General features: G+C 36.8%; 1 protein-coding gene across 8 annotated transcripts in view; it reads left to right on the forward strand.

Annotated features, from left to right (window-relative positions):
- TBC1D5 (TBC1 domain family member 5) overlaps window positions 1-26,985 on the forward strand; it is a 317,118-nt gene that overhangs the window by 265,837 nt on the left and 24,296 nt on the right. For all 8 annotated transcript variants that reach the window (XM_072033495.1, XM_072033494.1, XM_038173782.2 and 5 more), the window contains 2 exons: window positions 5,882-6,045; window positions 24,385-24,484. In XM_072033495.1, the coding sequence (XP_071889596.1) occupies window positions 5,882-6,045; window positions 24,385-24,484 (264 nt within the window). The remainder of the gene's footprint in view (window positions 1-5,881; window positions 6,046-24,384; window positions 24,485-26,985) is intronic.

The following is a 26,985-nucleotide window of genomic DNA, read 5'->3' on the forward strand; positions in this document are numbered from 1 at the left end:
CTGCGGTCGCATTCCCATACGCCAGCATCTGTCCTCGTTGAAAGTCTGCACTTGCCTTGTAGTTTTTAGTCCATTTCACACTTCAACGTGTGGGGCGATTTGACCATCAACCTCCCGTTTAGTCACATAACTTCCCTGTTGTTGTGTTTGCGGCAGGTATTTTGATTCAGACATCAGAATTAATGCTTTTAATTAAAGAGAAGCTTGCCTGCCTCTCTCTGCAATAAGCATACACATTTGTGTGATGAGTTGGTTCGCATAAATTTCAGAAGTGCTGGAAGCCTTTGTTCCCATTTCATTGTAGGGGGAAAAAAAGGAATCTAATTTATCTGAAGTTTAAAAGTTCTATAAAACTCATGTCATTCTTTTTGCAGATTTTAATACTCTACATCCTGACTATGGCAAATAGAGAGTAATAGATGAGAGATCTGAATGGTTTTGAATTATAGATTGTGCCTTGCTTCTGTTCTCTTTGGTATCTTTGTCCTTCACTCTCCTTGTAACTGCGATAGCTATTCTTTCCTCTGTAAGGGCCAAATAGAGAGTGAGCCATTGGTTTTGTATGTCATCTGTGCATGTCTCCTTTGATTTTTCCTATATTCTCCTATAGTTATGGAGGTAGAGCCCTCCAAAGATCATGGTTATCTCCCTGCAACTAAACTCAAGCTTTGTAAGACTTGCAATTCACTTTTCTTTCATTATAAGTCTTCTCCACACCTTTTGTCATCTTCTTTCCACTTCATTGTAGATCCTTATTATAGATCACATTATTTTTGAACTTCCCACCTTCTTCTCAAGACATTGCACATCTCCACCCTCTGACCTGCTGGCAACACCAACAGTTCAGTCCCTTTTCCCACTACCTCATCTGTCTATTTTTCAAATGGCTTTGAAACAGAGCATTTGTAAACCTAGTGTTGGCCCCAGTAATCTTTAGCAACAGGCAAGTAGAGAGTTAGAAGCCAGCACATGGAGGTCACACTGCTCCCTTTCATCTCAGAAGGGTATGTATTTTTAGTGCATGAAGCCCAGTGCATCATTACTGTGAACTATTTATGGATTTTTGTCTGCATATATATATTTTTAAGATATCCTTATGTGTTCTGACTACTGTTAACATCAGTAGCTCTTTCTGTGTTCCTCTTAAGCATTTATTTGATTTCCATTCTTATGGTTTCTTCAGTGTGATTCATACAGGCTTTAGGATTTTCTGGTATGTGTTTAGGTGGTCAGAGAGGTGGCTTCTATCTGATCTATTAAGGAGGCATAATGTATTTATCAGAGATTGATAGAATGAGCAGAAGAAATTCAGTCTTGGTTAAGTGATGCTCTTGGGTTGCTCACTGAGCTGATGAAACAGAATGAGATGTGCTTGGTTAGTTAGTAAATGTAGATTGTTGTATCACTTTGTATGTTTTGCTTGTGTGTTGGGGTTAAGAATTCTGCTCTATTTTTACTTGCCTTTTTTTACTGAGGAATATTCCAGTATCAGAAACTCTCTCGAATGATCCTGAGCTATTGAGTGAGGAGAATGTTTCACACTACTGCTTAAGAAACATGCTGAATCAATGAGACACACTACAGAAAAGATGCAAATGGCATTTTGTGTTTAATCTGCCTGAGACCCTGAAATCTCACCATTGGTGTTATATTGTATTTTCAGTCTTACAAGAGGGTTGTTAATGCCTCAAAAATTGATGCATGCATAATACATCTGACAGACTTAAGAAGCATTGTGGTGACTTCAGTCAACTGTCTGTGCAGTAGCTTTACTAAACTAACCATGTTGGGAGCATCGCAGGTAGCTTTCTTTATACAGTAGGGAAAATATGTTTGGTTGGTGTGAATTGTCTTACAGCTTTCTTCTTATTTCCAGCTGTAAAATTGATTATTTCTTTGGATATCAGAAATCCCTATTACAGTACAAGAACTCTCCTTTATGACTTTCAACAAGCACACTCTAATTCTTCATATGTGTTTGTCTTGCATAATTACTAATCTCATCCCCTAAATAATGCATATCTCATTGTTGTTCACATGGTTGGGGTCAGCATAAAAATATAAGTTTCCTGATGATAATTTTCTCAAATTTGCTTACTCATGCAGCAGGGTCAGATCACAGAATCACAGAATTACAGAATTGTCTAGGTTGGAAGAGACCTCAAGATCATTGAGTCCAACCTCTGACCTAACACTAACAAGTCCTCCACTAAACCATATCACTAAGTTCAACATCTAAACGTCTTTTAAAGACCTCCAGGGATGGTGACTCCACCACTTCCCTGATGCTACTGATTAGAATCCCAAGCTTTCTTCTTACCTTCCATTTGGTATAAAAAGTACTTCTGTTTTAGTGTATCTCCATCTTAGTTTCATTACATCTTGTGTTGCTTTTATTTTTCATCTTTATTATATTTTACAGTCCATAATAACCTGATTATTCAAAGCTCTTGGTGCTGTTTGAGCAAATTTCCTTTTACAACAGTTGTATTGTTCTCTCCACAAAATCCCAGCTATACATATTTCTTCTCTTGTTTGGTTATGCAAGTAGGTATATATTCTAGTCCTCTGAACTGTGATCCATCTTTTCAACTGTAGCTGTTTAGTAAGCAAAGTGTTTGCCACAGAGATACTTCTCTTTCCTTTTCTTTACTTCTCTTGTCTTTTCAAATTTTCTTTTTTCTTTACTCTCTTTACCTCTTTTACTTCTCTTTCCTTCTTTTGTCTTTTCAACTTCCTATTGTATTTTGGACCTTTTTACCTTTTTTTTTTTTTTAAGAACAGAAAATAGAAAAAAAATATTATGAAGCATTTTTCCCCTCATTTTACCAAGCTGTATTATATCATATGCATGGGTTCATCAAATATATTTAAAGCATCCCTCTACCAGTGTTACCTGTGAAACTTTACTACATAATCTGCTTATTGTAGATGACATGAGCTAAGCACAGATCATGCAGTGGAGATGTTTGTGAAATACATACATTGTTCTTTGTTTAACCTTTTTTGTTTTTAATCTTCAACCTATGTGGAAGTTATCTTCTTACTAGGATGATAAAGAAAGCCCGTTTGGTCTAATTTATATGTAAAACAATATTTTTTCATTGTAGTTCATTTTGTACATCTTACAGCATTTTTTTTGTATAGCATTTATATTGGTTACTTTGGCTTAGCTGTGTGATTTTCTTTTATAAATGCTTTACTTGCTAAAATGTGCCGTCTCACCTGTGCCAAAACTATTTTTGTTTTACCTAATGTAAAACCGCACTTACATTGTAAATTGCCAGTAAGAAATGCATGAAAAGTCTTTTTCTTACATAAAGGCAACTGTAAGGATAATGGTGTTGCCAAGTGACATGATTTTATCCTAAAATTAGAAACCTTCTTAAAACTACCTTGTGACTGAATTAGTTCTGCTGTTTGCCATGCAGTGTTTTGTCCTTTTCCACCGCTAGAATTATTTACAGAATTGGAGATTCATGTTCATCTAGTTAGTGCATATCCCATCTCACTATAAAATTTGAAAGCAAAAGTTAAGTGAGCTCTTGCAGACTCCATTTCCTGCACCTGAAGGAAGCTGTTGAGACTGAGGGGTACATGATACGTGACTAGAGAATGATGGTACGTGACTTTCTGAGAAGCAGCAGAAAAATGCAGTTCAATTAACTTGGTGGGAAGGGGAGAATAGATAATGGAAAAACTTGTAACAAGTCACAGCAGTACAATAAGCAAAGTGAAGGGGTCCAAAGAAGAGAAAGAGGTGGCAGAGCAGTGTCCATAGGAGTATGAGAAGCAGGACATACAGTGTAGGACAGTCATCAGAGAGAAGAGCAAAATAATGCTGTAGAAAATGAAGGAAAAACTAGGAAACAGTTTGTATGCCGTTTTTCTTCCAGAAAGCTTTAGGAATATTAAACTCATATCCTTTCCTGGTTTTTGTCCTTTTTGGTCCATTTTGTGATGTGGTGTATTTTCTTTGCTAGTGCAATCTGTTAGTCTTTTTGCTAAGGTGACATTTTAAATGGATCTGTATTTATTCCCTGTAGAAAATGTGAATTGCTGTTTTTGTGTGGCTGTGGCTGTGCAATATATGCCATGTAGGTCAACTGCCACAGAGAATTTGGCTCGGGCTTTGTCTCCACCCTGCAGGTGGCCGTGGCCAAGCGTGACAGTGCTGATTTGCACATCACTTTGAGGACAGTTACTGTTCTAGATCTTAAATGACTGAATATTAAGATGGTTCTGTACGAGTAGTTCCTGCTAGCTGTTTCCCTTTATTTAAGATGTTTGAACTCAACATACGTGGTACCCTTCTGTACCTAAAGATGAATTTCTTTGTTTTCTACAGCCTTTTCTGTCTCTATTTGCTTTCGTTTCTTTGTATTTTAGTTTTCTTACATTCCTCTAGAAACGTGGGGGAAGACCACAGTGCATAACAAAGGGTAGACTAACTCATTCCAGAAAAGGAATTATAGTTTTGTATTTTTAGAATTGGTACTGGATCCACAATGACAAGAAGTGTACAAAAAGGTATATTAAGTGCTTTGGAAGGCCTGTGCAATAATATGTGGCATATCTGAGAGTAAAACTGGTTGGAGCAGAAGCAGTTTAGAACAAAGAAGGAAGAACCTCTGGCATCTGCAAGGCAGGCGGTTTGGAGTTTGATTATGGTCTTGCAGAGGAGTTGAAGTTGCACTTGTAACATCTGGATGATTTAGTTTCAGTGGGCCATTCTTAAGGCTATAAAAAGTAGCATGAAAAGCACGAGCACATGCACACAAAAAAAAAAAGAAAAAGGAAAGGAAAAGGGAGAAGCTAAACAATTTTTTCACTCAGAATAACTGACAAAACAGGAAAAGGGAAGAATTCTAAGCCTGAGTTTTATATGGTTTTGTTGGTTTGTTTGTTTTCAGAATGGCAAATTCTGGACTTGTACTGTGTCACGCTGGATTGACTTCCTCAGATAATTGAAAGTTGGTTTTTTTTGAAAACTAGCATCTGTCCTAATGCAACATTTTCATAATGAAAGTTAATGAAAACTGACATATATATTGTTTTTTCTTCTGGAGCTGTTCAAATAAAAAGTTATATTAAATATTTCAAAACCCTCTGCAGGCTTCAACTGGAAGAAATGGTTCTTGTCAAAGAACGTCTCATTACATACAGCGTCATGGTAAAAAGCTCAGGCAGGTGTGACCTCACCATGAGAGTAGACAATACTAGATTCTTTAGAAAAGATGCATGAACTAGTAGTAATGAAATATTTTGATTTCATCAAAACCTGTTAGGTGAAGATGGCCTTAAAATTTGAGGCATGAGAACTTGAATTCTGTCTCTAAGTCAAGTTATTGTTCCCTGTTGTAAGTCTAGATACTGTCATCTACATATTAAATGTCAAACCCATTCTTAGAATCTGATGTTCTTATTTTGTTTTGTCAAGTTCTAGAGCGTATTTGGTGAGGGAAAAATGATTTCATTTGCAGTGTCGATGACATGAGATATATTTATTTTTATTATGAGATGTTCTTTTTGTTCATTATGCAGCAGAGAGAAGCTTCTCAGTCTATAGATGTATATACTGGGAAGGTATTTATATATATATATTATATAGCATATATGTATATATACTATATAATGTGCATTTGTGTATATATACCTATATATGCACTAAGATTTGTATTTTTCTTTCATACAAATGTCGAGTTCTGTGTATGTCAAAATAGTTTTTCGATCTCAGTGCATGCTAATACACTTCAACATTTCATTCTGTGTTGAGCTATCCATGGATCTCAGTGAATATCAATTAAGACAAGGAAGTATTTACAGGGAAAAGAAACAACATACTGATTAATTCTCCTCTTACTTTACACTTGTTTTGCAGGCCAGACTTCAAAAAACATCAGTTCATCTCCAAGCATAGAGAGCTTGCCTGGAGGACGTGAATTTACGGGATCTCCACCTTTGTCTGCATCAAAAAAGGATTCATTTTTCAGTACAATCTCCCGTTCTCGTTCCCAAAGCAAGACTATGAGCAGAAAAGAGTCTGTGAGTTCTTTAACTTTTTAAACTATTTTAATGTCACACTGCATTACTTGTTAGAGCCAATCATTTCTCTCATTCATTAAGCACTTGTACTTGAAAATGTTTCCCTCAGCTCAAATTAACAGCAAAAGCAGAAATAAGCTATTTAAACTGTTTCTGTTGAGTAACATCTCCATTATAGATTCCATCCCATAATCCTACTTGAGCTGAAACTGTGAAAGTGCCTCATTCCTCTGAGAAAGAGGAAAGAACTCCTGTAAGTTACTTTGCTTTGTTAGACTTTTGGTTTAACCCTGAAGTTAATAAACAGTTCAGTGGGGAGCGTGAATGCTCAGCAGATCCAAACATGTCCATCTGTTATCCCTGAAATTCTTTAATACATACGAGATTTCCCAGTGTCTGTAGCATCTGTAGTCTGTAGTCACAGTTTTATTTCTCACACAGCCCTGACCTTCCTTTTGGCCACAAGACATTTTTTATTTAAACAGAATATTTTCATCCAAGAAAAGCAGTTTGAATTAATCATAGGTGTGTTCCAAAGAAATTCTCATCCAGTCAGTGATATTTTAGGAGCACTAATTTGGTAAATCTCATATGCCTTGGAGCAGGAGGATTCTTGTTTATTTTACATAACCGTTCCCCATTGGCTTTCTGCTGATTAGAACCCAGCTAGCATAGACTGAAAAAGTTGTATTTTTTGCGAGATGAAGGCAGGTTTTTTTCTCTTCCATTTTTATCAATGTATATTCATATGACTTCCCTTTGATTTCAATAAAAATGAATTGTAATAGCAATATTCTTATACTGCAGCATTCTTCAGATATTCAGAAATCTTAGAAGCAGAGCTAAATTCAGTGCAAAAATTAATCTGAATATCTCATCATTTTTGTCCTTAAGCAGCAGAAACGTTATTAATAGTCACATTATATTTTCAATTTGATACTTACAATGTTTTAATGAAATGCATAACTTTGCACAACTTTTTTTTCAGTTTTTATTCACTAAAAAATAAAGGTTTAATTCTTGTTCTGCATTCTTCGTTGATACCTGAAGAAAAATTGTGCATTGTAGTTAGTTAACAAGAAGCCTTAATTTTGGGTTGTATCCATTTAAGATACATCAGAATGAATTTAAAGCTAAAACCAACTCAATATCTTTCTGCTTGTCCTCAAGAGTTGAAGAAAAATGAATATACCAATATTAAAATTCTTCTTTTATTCAGTTTAACAAGATCTAAATCCAAATTTTGTTTACAACTTTTATCCCTGGCAGGACTTAGGTTTTTTGCACTTAAGTAGAGTTTAAGAATAATTCCTCCTCAGTTTTCTAATAGGAGACATAGAAGAATTTTTCATGATAACACTCAGAGTCATTTAGAGTCTATTAATAACCAATATATTTTCAGGTTAATAATTTCCCTTATTAGTGAACTTTTATTAATCTTTATCAAGGATTTTGAACAAAGCTGCTAATTGAAACATATTTGTAGTCCTTATGATAATTTTCAACAGTTTGGTGGTCATGATAATCTAAGATAAGCATTGATTTTTAAAGACATTGTTTGAACTGTGATAAACTTTACATTGTAGCCTTGAATGACTGAATGGCTAGGAAAGGTTTTAGGCTACCAAAATCTGTGTCTCCTTGTGTTTGTTTCTGACTGACTTTTGATATAGGAAGAAAAATAAATTATAGAAGCTCTGAGAGGAGAAGTTTTGTTTAAGTCTGTTCTTTAATTCCTTAAGATTATGTTGTAGTTTTTATTTTCCTGTGAATTTCATGATCTCTAGTGTTCTATTTAAAGAAAACCCCAAAGAGTTCATCCTAACCTCCAGAAATAGTTGCATCAGAATTCTCCAGTCTTATGATTGCTTCCTTTACAGCTGTTTTCTAAAGGATAATAATAATAATAATAATAATAATAATAATAACTTATTGTTATTATTATTATTCATTTTATTTATAAAAACTGAACTGTTTTACATTTTTACGTTTGTCTCTAGTAATCATAGAGATTGTATTACTAAGCACTGCAGAAATTACTTTTGTTGGAACATGGCCATGCATCTATCACTTTTTATAAAGATGCTTTTAAAAGCAGTCATTCTGTGTGTAATGGATGAAGGAGAATCCATTTCCCCTTCATCTTTGTAATTCTAATTAATGTCCTTCTCAAGGAAAAAGTAGGAATGGAATGCATACATAAAAATATGTCCTTCAACGTGGAATTAAAAAAGGTGATTCCCACATACCAGAGGACATTCCTGTGGCATTGTCAAAGGATGAATGGGAATGTCATCATCACCTGTATCACAGGTCCAGTTCTGGACTCCCCCATATAAGAGAAATGTAGACACACTGGAGGTTGTCCAACAAAGGGCCACAAAGGTGATGAAGGGACTGGAGTACTGCGTAGGTGACCAAGCACTGGAACAGGTTGCCCAGAGATGTTGAGTCTTCCTCATTGGAGATATTCAAAAGCTACATGGACATGGTCCTGTACAACCAGCAGCAGATGGCCCTGTGTGGGTTAGACCAGCTGACCTCCAGAGGTCCCTTCCAACCTCAACCATTCAGTGATTTTGTGACAGGATAAAATGGAATGAGACTTGTCTAAATTCTTTCTTTCCTAAAGTCTGTCCAACGAGTTGGACTTTCTTTGGAAGAGCTATAATCATGATACTTAACTTGATTCATTGCCTCCAGGAACAGGATGTCTCCATTTCTCTTATTAAGGACTTAATAAGATATTAACATTTGTGTTATATTTAGTCTTCTGGATTTTTTTTTCTTCTCAAATCCAAAGATCAATTGAATGACATTTTTACTGCTGTTGACAGAAACAGATGTCCCCAGCTTTATTTAGTTAAGGAAGTGAATATATAGCCTCAGGGCTGAATGCACAATATCAGATCATATTTTGGCAACCGATGGCAGCCTGATGTTATTCACATTATTACTGAGAAGCATTAAGCTGTGTGCTAATGCGAGACCCTCCAAAAGTGTTTGAAAGTGTGTTTTGGTGTTTTTTTTGTGTTCAGCAGTGAAATACCTCTCTTCCTCCTTACTGCTTTCTGATAGGTTGCAATTTCTGGAGCCTCCTGACCATAAATAAGAATAGGAACATAGTAATTTATAATACAGTTCAGTGCCCGTTATCTTCTGGCTGGGTCAGTCTAGCTGGAATAAAGTTCCAGAAAATTTCCACTCATAGCCTGCTTGCTGCCCCCTCACTTTCATCAGAGTTGGGAGACTGGGTACATTTGTGGGCCATTCATTTGTGATTACGTTATATTCACTACTCCAGCAAACATCAAGGACAGTCTCTTTTCAGCAAACAGCAAAGCTGATTAGACCTTGCTTTTCTCAAATATGGTTGGCTGGTCTCAGTTTCTGGCAGAAAATTTTGTAAATTGCTTTCAGCCATCGAGATGGGCCAGAGAGGGAACTTCAAGTCAAAAATTGCAACTGTTTTATAGAGATATTTTTAACCAAAAAGAAGATTTTCATTTAGATAAATTGTATATTTTAATAATTTCTAAATTAAAGGTCTCAAGTTAACAAAAATCAAATGATACCTTTGGAAAATGTGTTAATTAAAGAATTCCAAAGAAGGACACGTTTTTAAGGAAAATCTGGAGAAGTTTATTTTCTTTACTAAAACAATTTACAAATGTGGTCAAACAGAATCCTCGTTTTTAGCAAAAAAAATCCTGAACAAGGTGTCATCCATTATGCTGGTTTTGATTGCACAGACTTTTTAATTAAATTAAATTTGACAACATATGCTATTGTCCCCACAAGCAGGTAGAAACAACTGTTACTGCCTGTGATTTACATTTCAGGTTTATCTGATTTGAAGTTAGTTATGAGTACACCTACAGATTAGAAAATTAATGGATGCCATCATTTTTAATTAAGTAGGCATCTGCTTTACTGATTTTGGAGCCTCGTTTAAGCATGCAAGCTTGACAGTTTTGCTCAAGTAGAGGTAGGATAAGAAAATCAAAGGGATAATAAAAGAAACGTTAGAGAACCACACATAAAAACTCATGCATGCAAAATTTATTTGAAGAAGAGCATACCTTTTGTATGATGCATGATACTCACCTTGGAGACATCTTTTATTCTCATATCTCTTTTCCTTGACTATTATTTTTTAAATCTCTTTAAAAGGCTTTAATCAAAATATTTGTCAGTCCATACTTAATCATGATGAACATTTGTTCAAAAACGTAAATGCTACGATGAAATGTCTTTTTTTAGTTAAACATCATGAAGTGTGCTCTGAACACATAAGTGTGTACAACACCCAATTTCATGGTCAGTGTGTATCAGGCCTAAAGTTAAAGGCATGATGATTGTTTCTCAGTGCCTTAGGTTTAATGACCTCCAATGCCTTAACATTTTACTTCAATTAATGTTGTAGGGTACATGCTTTTTTTTTTGCTTTTTTTTTTTTTTGATGTGAGAAAACAATTCTGACACATTAAAATTGTAACTTAGTACTTAAGTTCATCTAATTTTAGAGATGGGTGAAAAGAATAGTAAATCTGAGGTGCTGCCATGTCACGTGAGCACAGTTCGTAGAAAAACCTCTGAGATACTTTGGAAGTATGATGCTCTTCTCAGTTTCCTTCCTCAGGCACCCACAACATGCTGTGACTCAAATAAAAGAGCTGAAAACAATGCAAGGGAAAATAAGCTGCCTTTTAAAGTTTTTCATTAGAAATAACTTGCAAGTTTCATATAATTTAGGAAAAAGACAGCTGTATGCATGAGTGGCAGCTTTGAATTCTAATGCTCCTTATCTTTTTCGGAGTGATTCATTTCAGGGAAAAGAAACTGTACTGTGATAAAAGCAGAAAGTTAATTGCTTAGGAAAAAAAAAAAAAAAGAGAGAGAGAGAGATGAATAAAAATCCAAGTGGCTCAGCAGTGCTTTTTTGTCATATTGTGAGCAATAAGTATGTATACAGAACAGATCTGCAGGGCCATTTGGAAGATTTTTTAAATGTCAGTGTAAACTGTTGTCTTTCTCTGGTACCAGAGATTCAGATAAGTGCAGCTGAATTAGAGTTACCAGTTACTTCTGCATAGAAGCAAATTAAAATTATATAATTGGAAAGAAGGCAGTAAGAGCTTTTTAAATTATTGGACAGCCCTGTATAACTGTCAAGGAAATTTTGAAAAATACCAAAATCTTGAATTACTTAGACTATAAACAACATCTAAAGAAGGATAAAAGTGACGTAGGAACCAAGAAACATGAACATTCACTCCTCAGCAATCATGTTACCAGCAGCACTGCAGGTACAAGAATTTGCTCTGTGCCTGCTCTTTCCACCCACTGATCATGAATTTAATGTTTCAGCATCCCAGTGACAGAGGGAAGTGTGTCTGAGGATCTATACTGGTGGTTTGAGCTGCCCTTTTACTCCCTTTAAATGGAAATCTCTTCCCTTCTTCTGCTCTTTTAAGATGACAGCACAAAACTACTGTCCAGTTCTGTGAAGATCTCTGAGATCTGTACTGAACTCTGTACTGAACTCTGAACAAAAGCATCGGCATCCCTCTAAATCAAACTATCGTTTTAGTTGTTTGGGCTTTTTTTGACTGGAAATGAATTGTGAAATGAATTGTAGGTATGCATTTAAATATAGAATAGCTTGATTCTTGTTTTGTCTGTTTGGTTAAATGAAATCTTTTCCTATAAAGAACAGAACTGGTACTTCTGTTCTTTTAACGTAGTATATATGTTTATACTGGCTTCTTTTTATTGTCACTGCACAAGCACTATACTTAAGATTTACCTTCCTTAAACTCGGAGTTCTAAAAGCCCTAAATAACAATATCCTAATCTGGCCTGTATCCTGAATCATGATAGGAGTCACATCAAAGGTCAAATACATCCAGCCTTAATAGAGAAGACTTTAGTAAAACTTTTTTGCATCTGATGCCTAAAAGAATTTTAACTGATGATGAGTTGTACAAAAGGTATACTGTAAATCCTTCATAAAGGATTGTGTGTTTGTTAAACTGTGTGTATATCAAAATACTTATTCAGAAAGGAAAACTAAAAAGCATAATTATGTATGTATATCCTACTTAATTGACTATTTCATTCAACCAAAAACTTCAGTAACCTAATATTGAAACATGGAATATGAATTTTATTCATTGCACAATATCTGTTTATTCATCATTCCATAGTTTCAGAGAGCTCTAAATTCAGAAAATGTTTTGCTTTTTTTCCGTCTGTTCACATTTCTCTAACGTTTGCCATAGTGGGCCTATGCAGTCTTAAAGGCCAGATAGGCAGAAAGCCAGCTGTGATACCAACCGATAATGGAGGAAATGAAGTTCTCATTTGCTTATGTGTTTATTTATAGACATTTCCAAAATGCTTACAATCATTACCATTTAAATTAATATCTCAGTTTTATTATTTATGCAGAAATACTGCAATATGATTATGAACAACATCAACAGCAGCACTGACAGAAACCTTTCATCAGTATTTCTGTTCAAAGGGATAATTTCTATTTCCTTACAGCTCTTCCTGCTTTATTACCTGTTCACTTATCAAGTGAAGTACTACAGATTTTCTTAGTTGTTCAGTGCCCACCCATCCACAGTCGGTTATGCAAGTTTTGTTATATTCCATAGATCTTCCAGCATATTATGGGTCTTGTTCTTAAACTGTCTCTCTGCAGTCCCACAAGGCAGTGCCAGTAGTCACAAGTCCCTCAAGTTTTACATTTGCTTGAAAAAGAGTTTTCTTTCCATCCTCCCTTTCTTTGTCCCTAAGTAAGAGCTTTCACTGTTACATATGTTCAATTTCCTCCATCTTTTTGGTAAGGAGAGGATATCTGAGCATAGGAGTAACATATTTTAGAGAGGAAAATATTCCCAGGTTAGATTAATACAAGTCCTGCTCATACACCAGCAATTCATGTGCTAGTTTCCAGCTCTGCAACAGTGAGGCTGGTGCACCTGGAAGCTGCTTCAGTAAGACACTCACCATTGGAAGCTGCTTTGGGAAACATCCAAGCCAGTGGTCCTTTGCCACTAACATCTCCGGGTAAGGTGAAACATGGCACACTAAGCTGACTCCAACAGAGTGATCCTGGCAAATAGGCTTTGAATTGCTTAAGATGGAAATTCAACAGCAGGGCCTGGTGGTTAGAAGCTGTGAGCCAAAGTTTCAGCTAATTTTGGGATTTTAATTGAAATTAAGTAGATCTGTCAGAGGGCATAAGAGATCCTCTGGGACTACATCTTCTGCTTTTTTTCCAAATGTCACTATATGTAGATATTTTAGCTTTGTTTTAAAATAAAATAAATCATATAAATAAATAGTTATAAATCAACAATTAAATAAATATTTTCCTTCAGTCACTAATCATTTTGGTGGAGATTATAATTTAATATTTTTATCATGCTGTCCCAATATGAGCTGTTGACTGGTCTGCTCCGTGTTAATATATTCCAAATTGATCCACTTTTTCATAAAGCTACAAATACATAACGCGTTAAAATACATATATATATATTTCACACATCTTCAATTTTAAAGACAGTAAGAAATATGTATTTTTTCTTCCATTTGAGAACTGTGAGTCTCCTGGGGCAATGATAATTCTGCTGTTAGAAACTTGTTGGAAGAAAGAGTTCCTGACTATGCTGTATCAGAGTTGCATTGCTTTCAGGGTTTTTTTTGGTTGGTTGGTTGGTTGGTTGGTTGTTTTTTTCTCTGTTTTATGTTTCTTTTTGAAGAACAGAAAGGCTGATCTATTTATTTATTTATTGTTACATTTGTTTATCATTTAATCATTTACCAATAATAAGTTGTTTCTATTTACATGCACAAAGCTTGGGGGAGCATTGTATGATGCCATGCCTTTCTGTGTTGTTAGTGAAAGCACATACAGAAAAGTCAGGATAGGACTACTGCCCAGAAACATATGCCTTTTCAGGTGGATGCCTTTTTGATTTCAATTTATTGGGAAATCTATCTTTATCTCATCCTAGTTGAACATCTCTATCTGTATTATAAAATTCCTTTCTTGTTTTTGATACCAACTTTCAATCAGAGCACTCTGAACAAAATAATCTGATATTGTTTTGCAGCGTTGGTACATAACCTGATTTAAATTAGCTCCTAGCAGTCACACTGAATATTTTAGTGACCTTTCTTATGTCCTTCATTTCAGTTTCTTATTTTTCTCAGTCACATTTCCTCACCCCCTTCTGACATATGTTGTCACTGAGATATCATCACTAAGGACTATGAAGTGACAGTTTGGTTTCAGGTTCTAAACTAAGCAATTCTGCTCCTGAACTTACTTTTTTTTGAGCAGAAGAGGATGCATCATGCCCTGAAGTGTTTTAACTTTGACGGCACTATGTTTTGATCTAGAATTCTAGGATTACTTTTTACCTAATTCACTCACACTTGCTCTTATGACCCTTGATGAATTTGGAGACACACGGTACTGCCAGAGAACAAAGTTTCTGTGTTGGAAAGCAACAAGTCAAAGTAATGATCAAGGCAGATGAAAAAGGGGGGGAAAGGTATGCTTTCATTCATTTTGTATTTTCCTTAACCTCCTTTAATGTGGATAACTGCACCACCACTTCCTTCATTAATCTAACAGAGAATTTGTTTGTGCTTTAAGGAATGCACTAAAATAAGTATATAACTATCTGCAAATGTGCAGTGCTGTTTGTTACTCTGAGCACCTAAGTCTACTAGCAGTAGTGAAATTAAGAAAGAAGAAAAAGGGGGAAAGAAGGAAACATTCCCACTTAACCATTACCTGGACAGGCTGGAGAAGTGGGCCCACATGAACCTAATGAGGTTCAACAAGACCAAGTGCAATATAACAAAACTGCACCTGGGTCAGGGCAGTCCCAGACTGGGAGAAGAACACATAGAGAGCAGCCCTGCAGAGAAGGACTTGAGGGTTCTGGTGGACAAAAGGCTTGACATGAGCCAGCAGTGTGTGCTAGCAGCCCGGATGGCCAATTGTGTCCTGGGCTGCATCAACAGAGGCATGGCCAGCAGGTCAAGGGAGGTGACCGTGGCCCTCTGCGCTGCCCTCATGAGCCCCCCACCTGCAGCACTGCATCCAGGTATGAGGCCTCCAGCACAAGAAAGATGTGGGTCTTTTAGAGTGGGTCCAGAGGAGGACCATGAAGATGATCAGAGGGCTGGAGCACCTCTCCTGTGTAGAAGGGCTGAGGGAGCTGGGGATGTTCAGCCTGGAGAAGAGAAGGCTCCAGGGAGACCCCATTGCAGTACTTAAAGGGGTGTTATAAAAGGGGTGGAGAGGGACTCTTGGATAGAAATTGGATAGAAAATGCTAGGACAAGGGGGAATGTTCTTAAACTAAAAAAGGAAAGATTTAGATTAGACATTAGGAAGAAATCCTTCACTGTAAAGCAATTGAGGCACTGGAACAGGTTGCCCAGAGAATCTGTGAATCAACACCTCCGTGGAGGTGTTCAAGGCCAGGCTGGATGGGGCTTTGGCCAATGTGATCTAGTGGGTGGCATCCCTGCCCGTGGCAGGTGGGTTGGAACTAGGTGATCTTTAAGGTCCCTTCCAACCCAAGCCATTCTATGATTAAACTACACTTTACCATCCTGGTGTTATGCAGACTGGAATGAGTTAAAACAGTGTGAAATAAGAACATAAATCAAGTTCACCATGAATGCAGTCCATAGGAATAAAATATATACAATTTATCTGAGAATATTGTGCTTAAAATGTTGAATGTTGCTGAAAATGTACTCAAAATAATGAAAAATAGCAGTAGTAAAGATGTGAAAAATACTTAAGTAAGGTGTATTTGGATATATATTAATAATGGGGTTACTTCAACTCATACAGAAACAGACAAAAATAGAGAGGTAATGGTTCATCACAGGAAATTGGTATATAACCTCTACTTCCGCAGGAATTAATACCTGAAAGCAGTATCTGAAGTCCTTTGTGTTCTCCCACACAATCAGAAGTAACAAAATTCTCAAAGTAAAAGTGACAACATGAACTGACAATATACATCTGTGACATCCTTGGTGAATTTCATCAAGCAAAAGCAATTGTGCTCACATCTAATCATTTCATAGCTACTTCCACACAGAAGAAGCTTTCTCTAGACATCTGCAAAGCGAAATGCTTCTTCAAAAGTCTACTAAAAATTCTTCCTTTCCATTGGCAACAGTTTGGTTGCTAACATGCTGAAGCCATGTCTGTAAGACTGACTAATATTGCCATATTGTTTCCATGTCCTCCCCATATGTGTGTCTGTAGCCATCTGTTGTCTCTTGGCTTGCACTGTTAAATCCTTTAGAGTTTTTTTTTTTCCTTTCTGTTTTTATGGCGCCAAGGAGAGTGAGGTCTTGGTCTTGATGAGGGCCTGGGATTGATACAATTAAATAATAAATAAGTTAAATTAATAAATTGAATGTTACTTTAATGTCATTTATTGTTCAAAAACAGTAGTTTCTGGTTTAAATGTCAGCATATGCTGTAGAGTATTCTGTGGCTGGCATGGATCATAAAAAAAAATCTGTGGGTGTCAACCAACATTCATCTGTCAGGGGTTCAAGATTAAGAAGTTAAATCTTGTATTTAGTTGCATTTAATTGTTAGACTCAAAAAATTAAAATGAAATAAATTCTCACAAAATGGAAACAATAACCACTACTTTTTTCTGTAGGGAAATTTGCATAAAAATAAATGAGATTCCATGCATCTGAATCTTGTTTAACATGTAAAACGTTACTGATATCCTAAGGCTGTACAACTTGTATATATTTTGTGAATAAGCACTGGTAAGTCTCTAAGCAAGTCTTTGGCTTTAGAATTTCCTTGTATCAATGTATTTTTTTGCCATTTTTTTCCTCTAAATGATTCAAAACCTTATGAGAATTATTTTAAAATTTGCCCTTCAAACTTGCCGAGAGGTCAGGGGATGATTTTTTATGGCTCTTACTATGTATACTGAAGGAGATGAAAATATGACAGGGCAAATTAATACAGGAAATATCCAAGGGCTATTAACTAATAAAAAAAGAAAACAACAACAACAACAAAACCCATTTCTAGTTCAAGAAATCTCTGATTCTCAAATCTTTGCATCTTCTGGGAGAGTATTCTGGCCAATACCACTACATGCTTGTATTATTATGTACTTTTTTCATTACGCGTGATGCTACCCATCTTTGACCACCATCAAACAAGAAACTAGTAAAACTAGGCCTTTGTTCCAACACAGTTCTGTCACTTTTTGCAGTGTATTTTTCATCACATTTTTGCTTAAGCACCTTACATACCTTTAAATAGTCTTGAAAGTAGTTTCTTTTCTGCTGCACTTGCCACTTGGTAGTGCTGCCAAGCTGATCAATTTTCAGAGCCATTCATCTCTAAGATGAAAGGAATTTTGCCATTCTGAGTGTTCACAAATGAAGTATTGAGATATACATCATTGTAAGCCATTGATAACTGAGGGTTTCCTTTTCCTGGAGTTTCTGGAGTAAAACAGACAAAAATTCAATTTTTCTTTCACTTCCTGACCGGTAAGACTGAAAATTTAATGTTAGTATGGAAGAAAGGCATTGCAGACCTGATTTCCTATATCTGTATTCCCTGTTTTCCAGCCCCTCTAGTTCTGTGTCTGTTCTCCCATCATGTATTGGGAGAAACTTGCTTAAAATGATAAAAACAAGGTTGAGGAAGAATGGCTTCTGCCAAAACTACAAGACCTTGGCTTGTGTAGAATGCTAAATTCCAGTGGCCTTAATCATTTTTGGAAACATTATTGCAGCTTGTAAAGTGATGAGCTGTAAAAGGGTAGGATTACAATGTCGAAACTGTAAAACTTGCTGTAATCTGTTCTTGAAGGTGCTGACCACTTTTAGTTAGTCATAGCTGTTTTTCTGAAACAGTAAAATTTGATGAAAAACAGGGTATGGTAGAACCATCACTGATCTCATTATGAGTCTACTTAACTCTGGAGAGAAGGAAGGGTATAAAAATTTTATTTCCTGAGCTGTCTTAGTAAAGGTGAGAAGATAGATGAAAGAAAAGGTAATAAAAAGGGAAGAGCGAGCTTTGGACAAATGGAGAGCACCAGAACTACTGTATAGGCACCAGAAATACATATATTTCAAAAAAAAAAATAGCAAAGATATGGCAAATCATTAATCATAAAAGAATCAGTCTTCATGGCAAAAGGAAAAGGAGATATAACAACGTAATCAAAGTTCTGGATAAAGATAAGAAGAAAGAAAAGTATGAGAAACATATATGTAAATCACTTTTTTTGCAGATTCAGTCTTACCACAACAATGAAAATAGTTGGAGATGTGGATACGGAGGGAGTCGAATAGATTCTTGCTTTGACTAGAGACATAAATACTAGCCTACCTTATTTTGTTAATGAAATATAAATCAATGTTGCATCACAAATAACCTAGTTGCTTTTCATTCTCACATTTAATTTGTTATGGATCATCTGTAAGGCTCTAAATCATCAGGAATGTTGAAGATGTGGAAAAGTTTTTTGAGGACCCTGGGACTAAATTTTCAGAAAATATAGTTAAGATGTTTTACTGAAAAATAACATCATTAAATGTGCACAACTTGGTCTTGCATGTCTCATGCAGTGATTCTTTTGTTTGATTTGCTGCTTGATTTGGTTTTCTTCCTTATAATACAGCTTGCAATATTAGAAAATTGTGAGCTTATTAGGACATGTTGCTCAATAATTTGGCAATGATTTTTTGTTTTGATTAGTTATTTAGATGATTGATTGGTTTTTATTTTGTGGTCAGCCGGTTAACCTTTGAGAACTATAGCAGAATAAGTCTGAATCGCTGCTTACGTCTTTGTGGTACTACATCTGTCCATTCAGCTGGAAGGTCGGTTTCTCAAGGAAGGAAGGATCATAATGGTTTTCTTTTAACTTATATTTGGTCAGTTCAAAGAGTTTGTAAGTCTCTGGTCATGCATAAGAGGGATCAAATCATCAATGCTACAAAATAAAAATGGTATCCGGGGAACTCACTGTTCCAGCACAGTGAAGCACTAAAGTTGGTGTTTACAGGACGGAGCAGGGAATACTGTCTGGACAGGAATAGACAGCATCTGCAAAATACCAGTTATAAATCAGTTGTTTCATTTACTATTTCTAAAGAATTTGACTTTAGAATATTGAAAAAAATGTCTTTTTTTCTGAGGGGCTTTTTGGTTTTGCTGCTTACCTTTACAAAGCTGTAAAACATTAATAATTTGCAGAACAATTTTAGAAAGATCCTGTAAGCAGATTAGATTTAGAAATGTTGATTAGAATTGTCTTCTGCTCAAACTGCTAATTGGAGCAGGACAATCACTCATATTGGATCAGGTCAGTGGCTTTGAATAGGAACTCTACCACTTCTGTGAGTAACCTCTTCCACTGCTGCACCACTCTCCTAAAGAAAAACATCTCCCTAATGACCAATTTGAACGTTCCAAGAGACAATTTTTGGCCTTCTGTATCTTCCGCCGCTGCTGAGAATTTGATTACATCATCATTGTAACTCCTTGTAGTTGCAGGCTTCCAGTAATCCCCTTAACCTCCTGTTTGCTGTAGTAAGCCCAGCTCCCTCAGCCTGTCCTTCAGACCTGTAACCACCACAGTAGCCCTGCATTGGACCTACTCCAGTTTCTCCAGCGTCCTTGAGCTGATGGCCTAAAGTATTACTCAAGGCAAGGCCTCAAGAGCACTGAATAGAGGTGGATAATGACTTTCCTGTATCTGCTGACCACACATTCCTCCTTAGGCAGCCCAGAGCACTATTTGCACTGCTTGTGAGGGTAGTGCTTTGTTAGTTCACATTCAACCCAGCAGCCACTGTAGCCTACGTAGCCTTTTCAACAGGTCTGAAACATAGCTAGTTCCTTTCCTGTCTATACTGCTGCATTGCTTTTTCTTCTCAGTTGCAGAATTTTGCACTTCTTTACGTTTCTTAAACAGAAACCTCAGAAATGTTTCTTTTGCTTAGGCCTCCAGTGTCTCATGGTCTTTCTGAATTGCAGTTCTGACACCTCCCAGTTTTGCATCACCTGAAAATCCACAGAGTATGCATTGTGCCCCCTCATATGAGCTGTTGCTGAAGATACTAATCAGTATCTCTGTAGCAGTCCATGAGTTACTGTGCTCATTTCCAACCGCTGACTGGATGTAATGCCATTGACTTAACCATTTGAGCTTTGGTGGGGGCTGACCAATTTTCAGCCCATCTACAATGCTTTTGTCCAGTCCATTCTTCCTCATGTTGTAAATGATGAAACTTTTGGAAATGTGTTAAAAGCCTAAATAAAATCAAAGTATATTGCATCCACTTGTCTCCCTTCATCCGCATGACCAGTCATTTCATCATAGCAGGTCAAGCGTGATTTGCACGTGGTAAATCCTTGTTGACTTCTCTTGATTATTCTCTTGTCCTTTGCGTGTTGGAAATTGTTTCCAAGAGGACATGCTCCATGAATTCCAGGACTAAGGTGAGGCAGTTTCTTAGATCCTCCTTCACACTTTTCTTTAATATGAATGTAAAATTAACTTGTCTCCAGTCATCAAGGTTGTCCTGTAGTAGCAATGATTCTTCATGGATGATATTAAGTTGTGTTACAATCACATCATCAGCTCTTTCAGCACCCATGTGTGTATCTCATTTGATTCCATATATGTGAACACATTTGGCTTCTTTGTGTATTCATCAAGTTATTGCTCTCCCACTCATACCCATACCTCTCCTTCCCAAGCTGGACATGCAGAGGTCTAGCAGCAGACTTGGCCTAAAAAGCTATAGGCAAAAACGGTATTGCTGCAGACTCTTCCGTATCATCTGGCATTTTGTTATCTCCCCTAATAAGTAATAGATGGACGTCTTCTTTGAACCTCCTTTTGCTGCTATCATACTTGTAAATTTCCTTCTTGTCACCCTTTAATGTCCCACATTAATTGTAGCTCCAGCTGGACTTTGTCCTTCCTAGTGTTGTTCCTGTGTCCAAGCAAATCTTGTGTGCTCGTCCTTTGTTTCCTGTCATTGTTTCCACACATGGGCTTTTCATTTCCACAATTTCCATTTCAATATATGCTTTTATCATTTTAGTTCGTTAAGAAACTCCTTGCTCAGCCAAGTGGGCCCTCTGAATACCTTCTCCATAAGTGCTGCTTCTTCATGTATTTCTGGATTAGGTCCCTGTTCTATGGCAAATTAAACTTTTAGTCTTTTGCACTAGATTAGCAAGCCTGTTAACAAAGATGTTCTTCCCTGTCTTTGCCAGGCACATCTATTCTCTTTTTAAATTGTCCTTCCTCATCAAAGGATGAGGTGAAGCCTCAGTAGGTGAAGCCCTGCTAGTGCCAGCAAATATGTAGCCATATGTGTGGTCTGTTGGATATACCTCCTGCTAGCCAGGCTTTTTCCTTTTGCCACAGGATTAAAGAGAAAAGATAAATGGATTCCTGTCCCATTCACCCTTGCCCAAGAGCCCTACAGTCGCTTTTGAGGTAAAATGGTTTCATATCACTGCCTAATTGGTGTCTGCATGAAAAAGCAGAAAGAAATTAGAACATTATGTTACCCCAAATAGTCTTAATGCAACACCACAAATTGACAGTCCAGGCAAGCAACAAGCCCTCCTAGGCAATGGGTCTGGCTGGCATACCCAAAGAAAGTCACCAACCACTCACTGCCACTGATTACTTTGTCTTGGAGGCTCTCTGATATGGTGTCCAACCTGGATTCTTCCTCTGAGGGAGCTTGTTCATCTCATCTGCTGCCTGGGCCCTGCACCATTGGCAAGCCTCCCTGCTGCCAGAAGTCACAAGCCTCCAGTTTCCATTCCCTTAGGAGTGTATGTCTTTTTCCCATTCTGTCAAGCCGCAGTTGCACCTTCCCTGCCAGTGGCATAAACTTTCGCACCTTGAAAGATCTTGTCAGTCTCCTCTTTGTCATCCCTGATGCAACAAAATGCACTAGCTGCTCCTCGCCTACTGCAGCTACTCAAACACAGCAAACAGGGCTCCATATGCACAGAGGTTGGCACAGCACTGCAGGTGACAGGCCCAGGAAGGGCAGGAGTTATGTCTTGTAGCGTGTCACCACCATTTGGGTGTTGTCTTCTTATGCAAACAGTACATCTGGGTCTCTTGTGTGTCAAATGCCAAGTTAACAGCCTTGCTTATTTGCTCATCCTGCTGGCAGCACTCCTTGGTGCCTTTCGTGAGGGTGCCAGATAAATAAGAAGCTCAAAGTGCATTCACTCAGCCTTTTGCAAGATTTCCCACTTGGCAAGAAACCTCTTGCACTGTCTGTGAGTTCCTGGCCACAGTGCCTTCCTTTGTAAGCACTGGGTATGCTGAAAGCTTCTGCAGCCCATGCTGGATTCCAAATGAGCTGAAGGAGTGGTGTACTCAGCACCAGTCTCCCATGCCAAAGGAAGGGGTACTCTTGTACAGTTGAAAAGGTTAGTTTTGTAATCTGCTCAAGTGGATTGAGCTGTCCAAAAACATTTAAAATCAATTTACTGCTGTTTTGATCCATGAATAAGAAAAAACAGTGTGGGAAACATGGAAATTTAAATTATGTGAAATTAATTTTTTTTATTCAGTTGTAGGAGATAGTGGTTTTCCATTACTGACTTTGTGTTTTTAGGAAATAGATTTTTTAATAGGAAAATACTCAATTACTGTTTCCTTTCCCCATCTTATAGCTAGATTTGTAGTGAACTGGCAATTTAAAATTTATGGTATATTATTTCTTCCAAATGTTAGATTTCTATATGTAGTAGCAAAAGGTCTTCTGCAGAGGCATTGCTTGAAGAGCTTGTATGGGCTGTGACAGAACTGCAGCCTTTAAATGAGGTTAGTCTTTCAGAATCCATAAATTGCCAATATAAAATCAGTCCCTTTGAGGCTTAAATTGACAAGAGTATGAGGGTGGGTAAAATAAGGTGAGGGTTTATTAACATAGAGAAATAGTAAAGAAAAATATATTTTTTTTTATATTTAGCAGGCTATAGGCATGAGGAAAAAGTGCATAAGGAGAAAGTGATATTGCTGGATCTTGCAAAATGCTACTGTTTTTTTCAATTGCTTTTGGATATATGCTGTATTAGTGCTAAGTTTCCTTTTCTTGCCTCTGTGTCTCAGTTTGTGATGAAGATTAAGATCACTTGTATGTTTAAATCAAGATTGATTCAGGCTGATCAGTTTGGGAATTTTTTCATTTGAAATGTAATTCACACTTATGTTCAGCAATCCCCATCAAACAAGGATATGATAAGACTGAAAATCCTAAGAAAAACAGCATGCTGAAATACTGCTTTGCCTTTATATTTCTGAATTCAATTGCATTCTTAAATTAAACAAAACAAAATTGCTTGATACTCTATGTGTTTAAGCTTTTTTCTTAAAAAGTTTTTTTTCTTAAAAAGTGATGACTTTCTCTGCCATATGGTCATTAAGTCAAGACTGGATGCAATTGTAAATAGCAAACAAAAGCGTTAAAAGAGAAATTCTTCATTGAGGTAGTTTCCATTGCATATACAGGTCTTGTAGCTTAAAGTAAGGCCTTAAAATCAATAATCTGTTTTTAAAATTTGTATCCTTATTAAACAAATTGATAATTCAAAGTAACTGTTTTACAGTATGTGAGCTGCAAATAGTTTTCACCTAAACAATGTATAAGAAGTTTTGTGCAATTGCAATTGCCTTGGCGTAGAAGTGCAGGTTTTTAATACAGGTAGAGCATGATGTGTGACTCAAATAAATATGCCAAAATTTATAATAGTAGTGCACCCTAGAGGTGTGGCATTAGGTCTCATGAAATGTACACCTTAAAATAAAAAGGAATTTTTCTGAGGTGTCAAAAGGATTGCTGTTAAAATTACTCTGCCAGAAGTGTGTATTTTTCTCCTTGATATTTTTTTTCAACTGTTGCTGTGGTACTGTGTTTCTGGAAAAGAAATAAGAACTCTTAACCTTTCATGGATAACGTAGGAGAATGTAAGCAGTTTTTTCTTAGATTCTTTAAATGAGAAAAAGGGTAGTATTAAAAAAATTTAAACTTTAAGACCAAACCCTATTTCCATGAAATAACAAAATAATTTACAAGTCTTTTAATAAATACATCTGGAAGGTAATTCTTTTTATTTCCAAAATTTGCTGACACAAAGAATTAGAAGACATCTAAACATGTCAAGGGTTAGCTTACCAAGCTTACTGTATATCATAAAAAGGTGTTTGTTTGTTTAAAAATGCTAATAATGTTTTATTTGTAGGAGGAGGAATTGGAGGCCCAAATTTCATTTCTACAAGGACAGCTAAATGACTTGGAAGCCATGTGCAAATATTGTGCGAAGATGATGAACACACACCTTGGTAAGTGCAGTATCCTCTATTAGCCTGCTAATCTTTGCGAAGGCTCTTCTGATGTTTGTATTACAACTGAAATAATATTTATGTAGTACAGTGCATATTATTTTAGAAGTCATAACGAAAATTAAATTAATGTACCCAGTTGTTCTATCAGATTCTGCCAACCATGGTACCTTCATTCTGTCATATCTTTAAATTTGAGAGTGTGTTAGCCACTGATGATGCTAAGAAAAAATTAGAGGCATTTTAGCACAGATGGTCTTTGTTCTTAAGATTTATTTTCTTGTAAGAGGCTTGCTAGAACTCACAGCTCATTTTGTAAGCCCATTTGCAGTTCAGTAGTCCCAGAATGATACTTGGTGCATGTATTGATAGCTGTATAAAATTCATATACTTTCATTAAATCTAACACCTGCATGGTCTATGCCGATCACCTTCTTTATGTAAAAATGTGCTACTGTAGGCAGACTACTTTGTAGTATTTTGCTTAGACCAGGAAAAATATATTAAGGTAGGAGTTCTATTAGGAAAATAATCAACAAAGACTCTAATCTGTAATTTGATTTATATGTTGCCAAGACAAATCAGAGAAAGTAAACAAAAAGCTTCAGTCAATTCAGTTATAAATATACTTAGCTAGGCTTTGATAAAAGCAGCATTTTTAAACTGTGTTGAACCAAAGTCCAAAAGTTACTATATTTAGTTATGCGCAGAAAGCACTGTTGTTAAGAAATCAAGGCACAACTGCAATAATTTTAAGATTTGTTTATAGCCTACAACATCACAGTCCAAGCAAAATAATTTGAAGTTGAGTGTTTCAGTGGGTAGAACTAAATATATGACACCTAAATTTACCAGATCAAAAATATCGGATGTGAAAGCCACGTTGTACTTGTATTTTCATTTTCTTTTATGTGAGTGTCTGTATAATTTTAGTAGCCACTGTTACGATCCTAGGAAAAGCTATAAATACTGTGTTATTTGAAAGTTTGGAATCACAGCCTTCAAAAGCCAAGTGTAAACCTCTAAGCCCAACAGCTTTATTCTGGTGTAGGGTATTGCTTCTGTGAGGGCATCTGGGCAGTGATGAGACTGAAGGCAAGCTCAAAGCGTTATTTGCTGCTGAAATGACAAGGGAAAGAACAGTGTATCAAGAAAAAAAGCTAAAGTTTTTTTCTTGGCCTACTTTTGGGGCCAGTATTCTCCCAAAAGCAGCATGGAGCTGTTTACTACCCATGAAGGACAGGACGAACAATCCCCTGTGCACCAAGCAGCATGGAGCTGTTTACTACCCATGAAGGACAGGACGAACAATCCCCTGTGCACCTCTGGCTGTGGGTGTGCACTGGGTGTACCAGCACTGCTTCCAGAGCCCTCCAGCCTAGTTTCTCCTAGCTGACTCCCTGAACTTCTTCACAGTATTCTTGCACATCTTGTCAACAGCGTGGGCTTTTAACTTTATAAACTTGGGTTAGACTAATGCATTTAAATCCTGTAGAGATTAACAGCTATGCATGTGTCCTGGTTTTAGCTAGGATAGAGTTAACTTTCCTCCTAGTAGCTGGTATGGTGTGTGACTTGGATTTGGGATGAGAGTAATGTTGTGGTGCTGAGATGGCACCAACATTCCCAGTTACTGCTTTCATAGCAAAATGAAGAGTTTAGGTGTCTCCAAATGAGCTGGCAGATGACCCATGGGAAGGCAGAAATAGAACCACCATGGTATTAGCCTGTATGACCTGAAATCTGTCAATCACATTCATCCTGGTGATCTGAGCAGCATGCGCCAGCAGACTGCCCAGGAAAATGGATTCTCTGTAGCACCATAGAGCACCCGCTGAGGATTATCTCCTGTATCCATCGCTTCTCAGGGCTTGAGGGAACGGCAGCAAAATAAAACTCAGAAAATATGTGGTCATTTCTGGGTCAGAGGAAAGGTTAGCAAGGGCCGATATTGCAACTAGTCCAGTACTCCTTCAGGTATCTCTTACCCATGAAAATGACTTCATTTCAGAGACCACAGAACAGATAATAATGAGTTATATTGCTCCTCTTGTAATCTTTGGGACACTTAAGGATGTTATTTCTTCCTGTAAGGCTGTGTTTTTCTGATTTCATGACCCAGCTTTTGGCTCTTGCAACTTTCTTGATAGCAAGATTGAAAATCCTCATGTATCTTAGCTATATAAAGTGATCAGGTAATCTCTCAACAGTGTCTTTACTTTGGGTTGCTTTTTACACCAGGTCATCTTTGTGGTCTTCCTTTCAATTTTTCAGGGTTTTCACATGCTTTTTGTAGTGTATTAATCAGATCATAATAACCTGTACTAGCAGTAGGCTCAGCAAAGTGGTCATTTAACAAAGGGAAGGTCATCTGTCTACTTTTACATACTATTCCTCTTTTTAAACATATTTAGTGCAGCATCACATTAGTGCACTTTGATACAGTGGTAGGTTGAGGTGATAATCCACTATGACCTTTAAAATTTTGTGAATCACAGCTT

The sequence above is a fragment of the Anas platyrhynchos genome, chromosome 2 (assembly GCF_047663525.1).
Source record: "Anas platyrhynchos isolate ZD024472 breed Pekin duck chromosome 2, IASCAAS_PekinDuck_T2T, whole genome shotgun sequence".
Classification (NCBI taxonomy): Eukaryota; Metazoa; Chordata; class Aves; order Anseriformes; family Anatidae; genus Anas; species Anas platyrhynchos.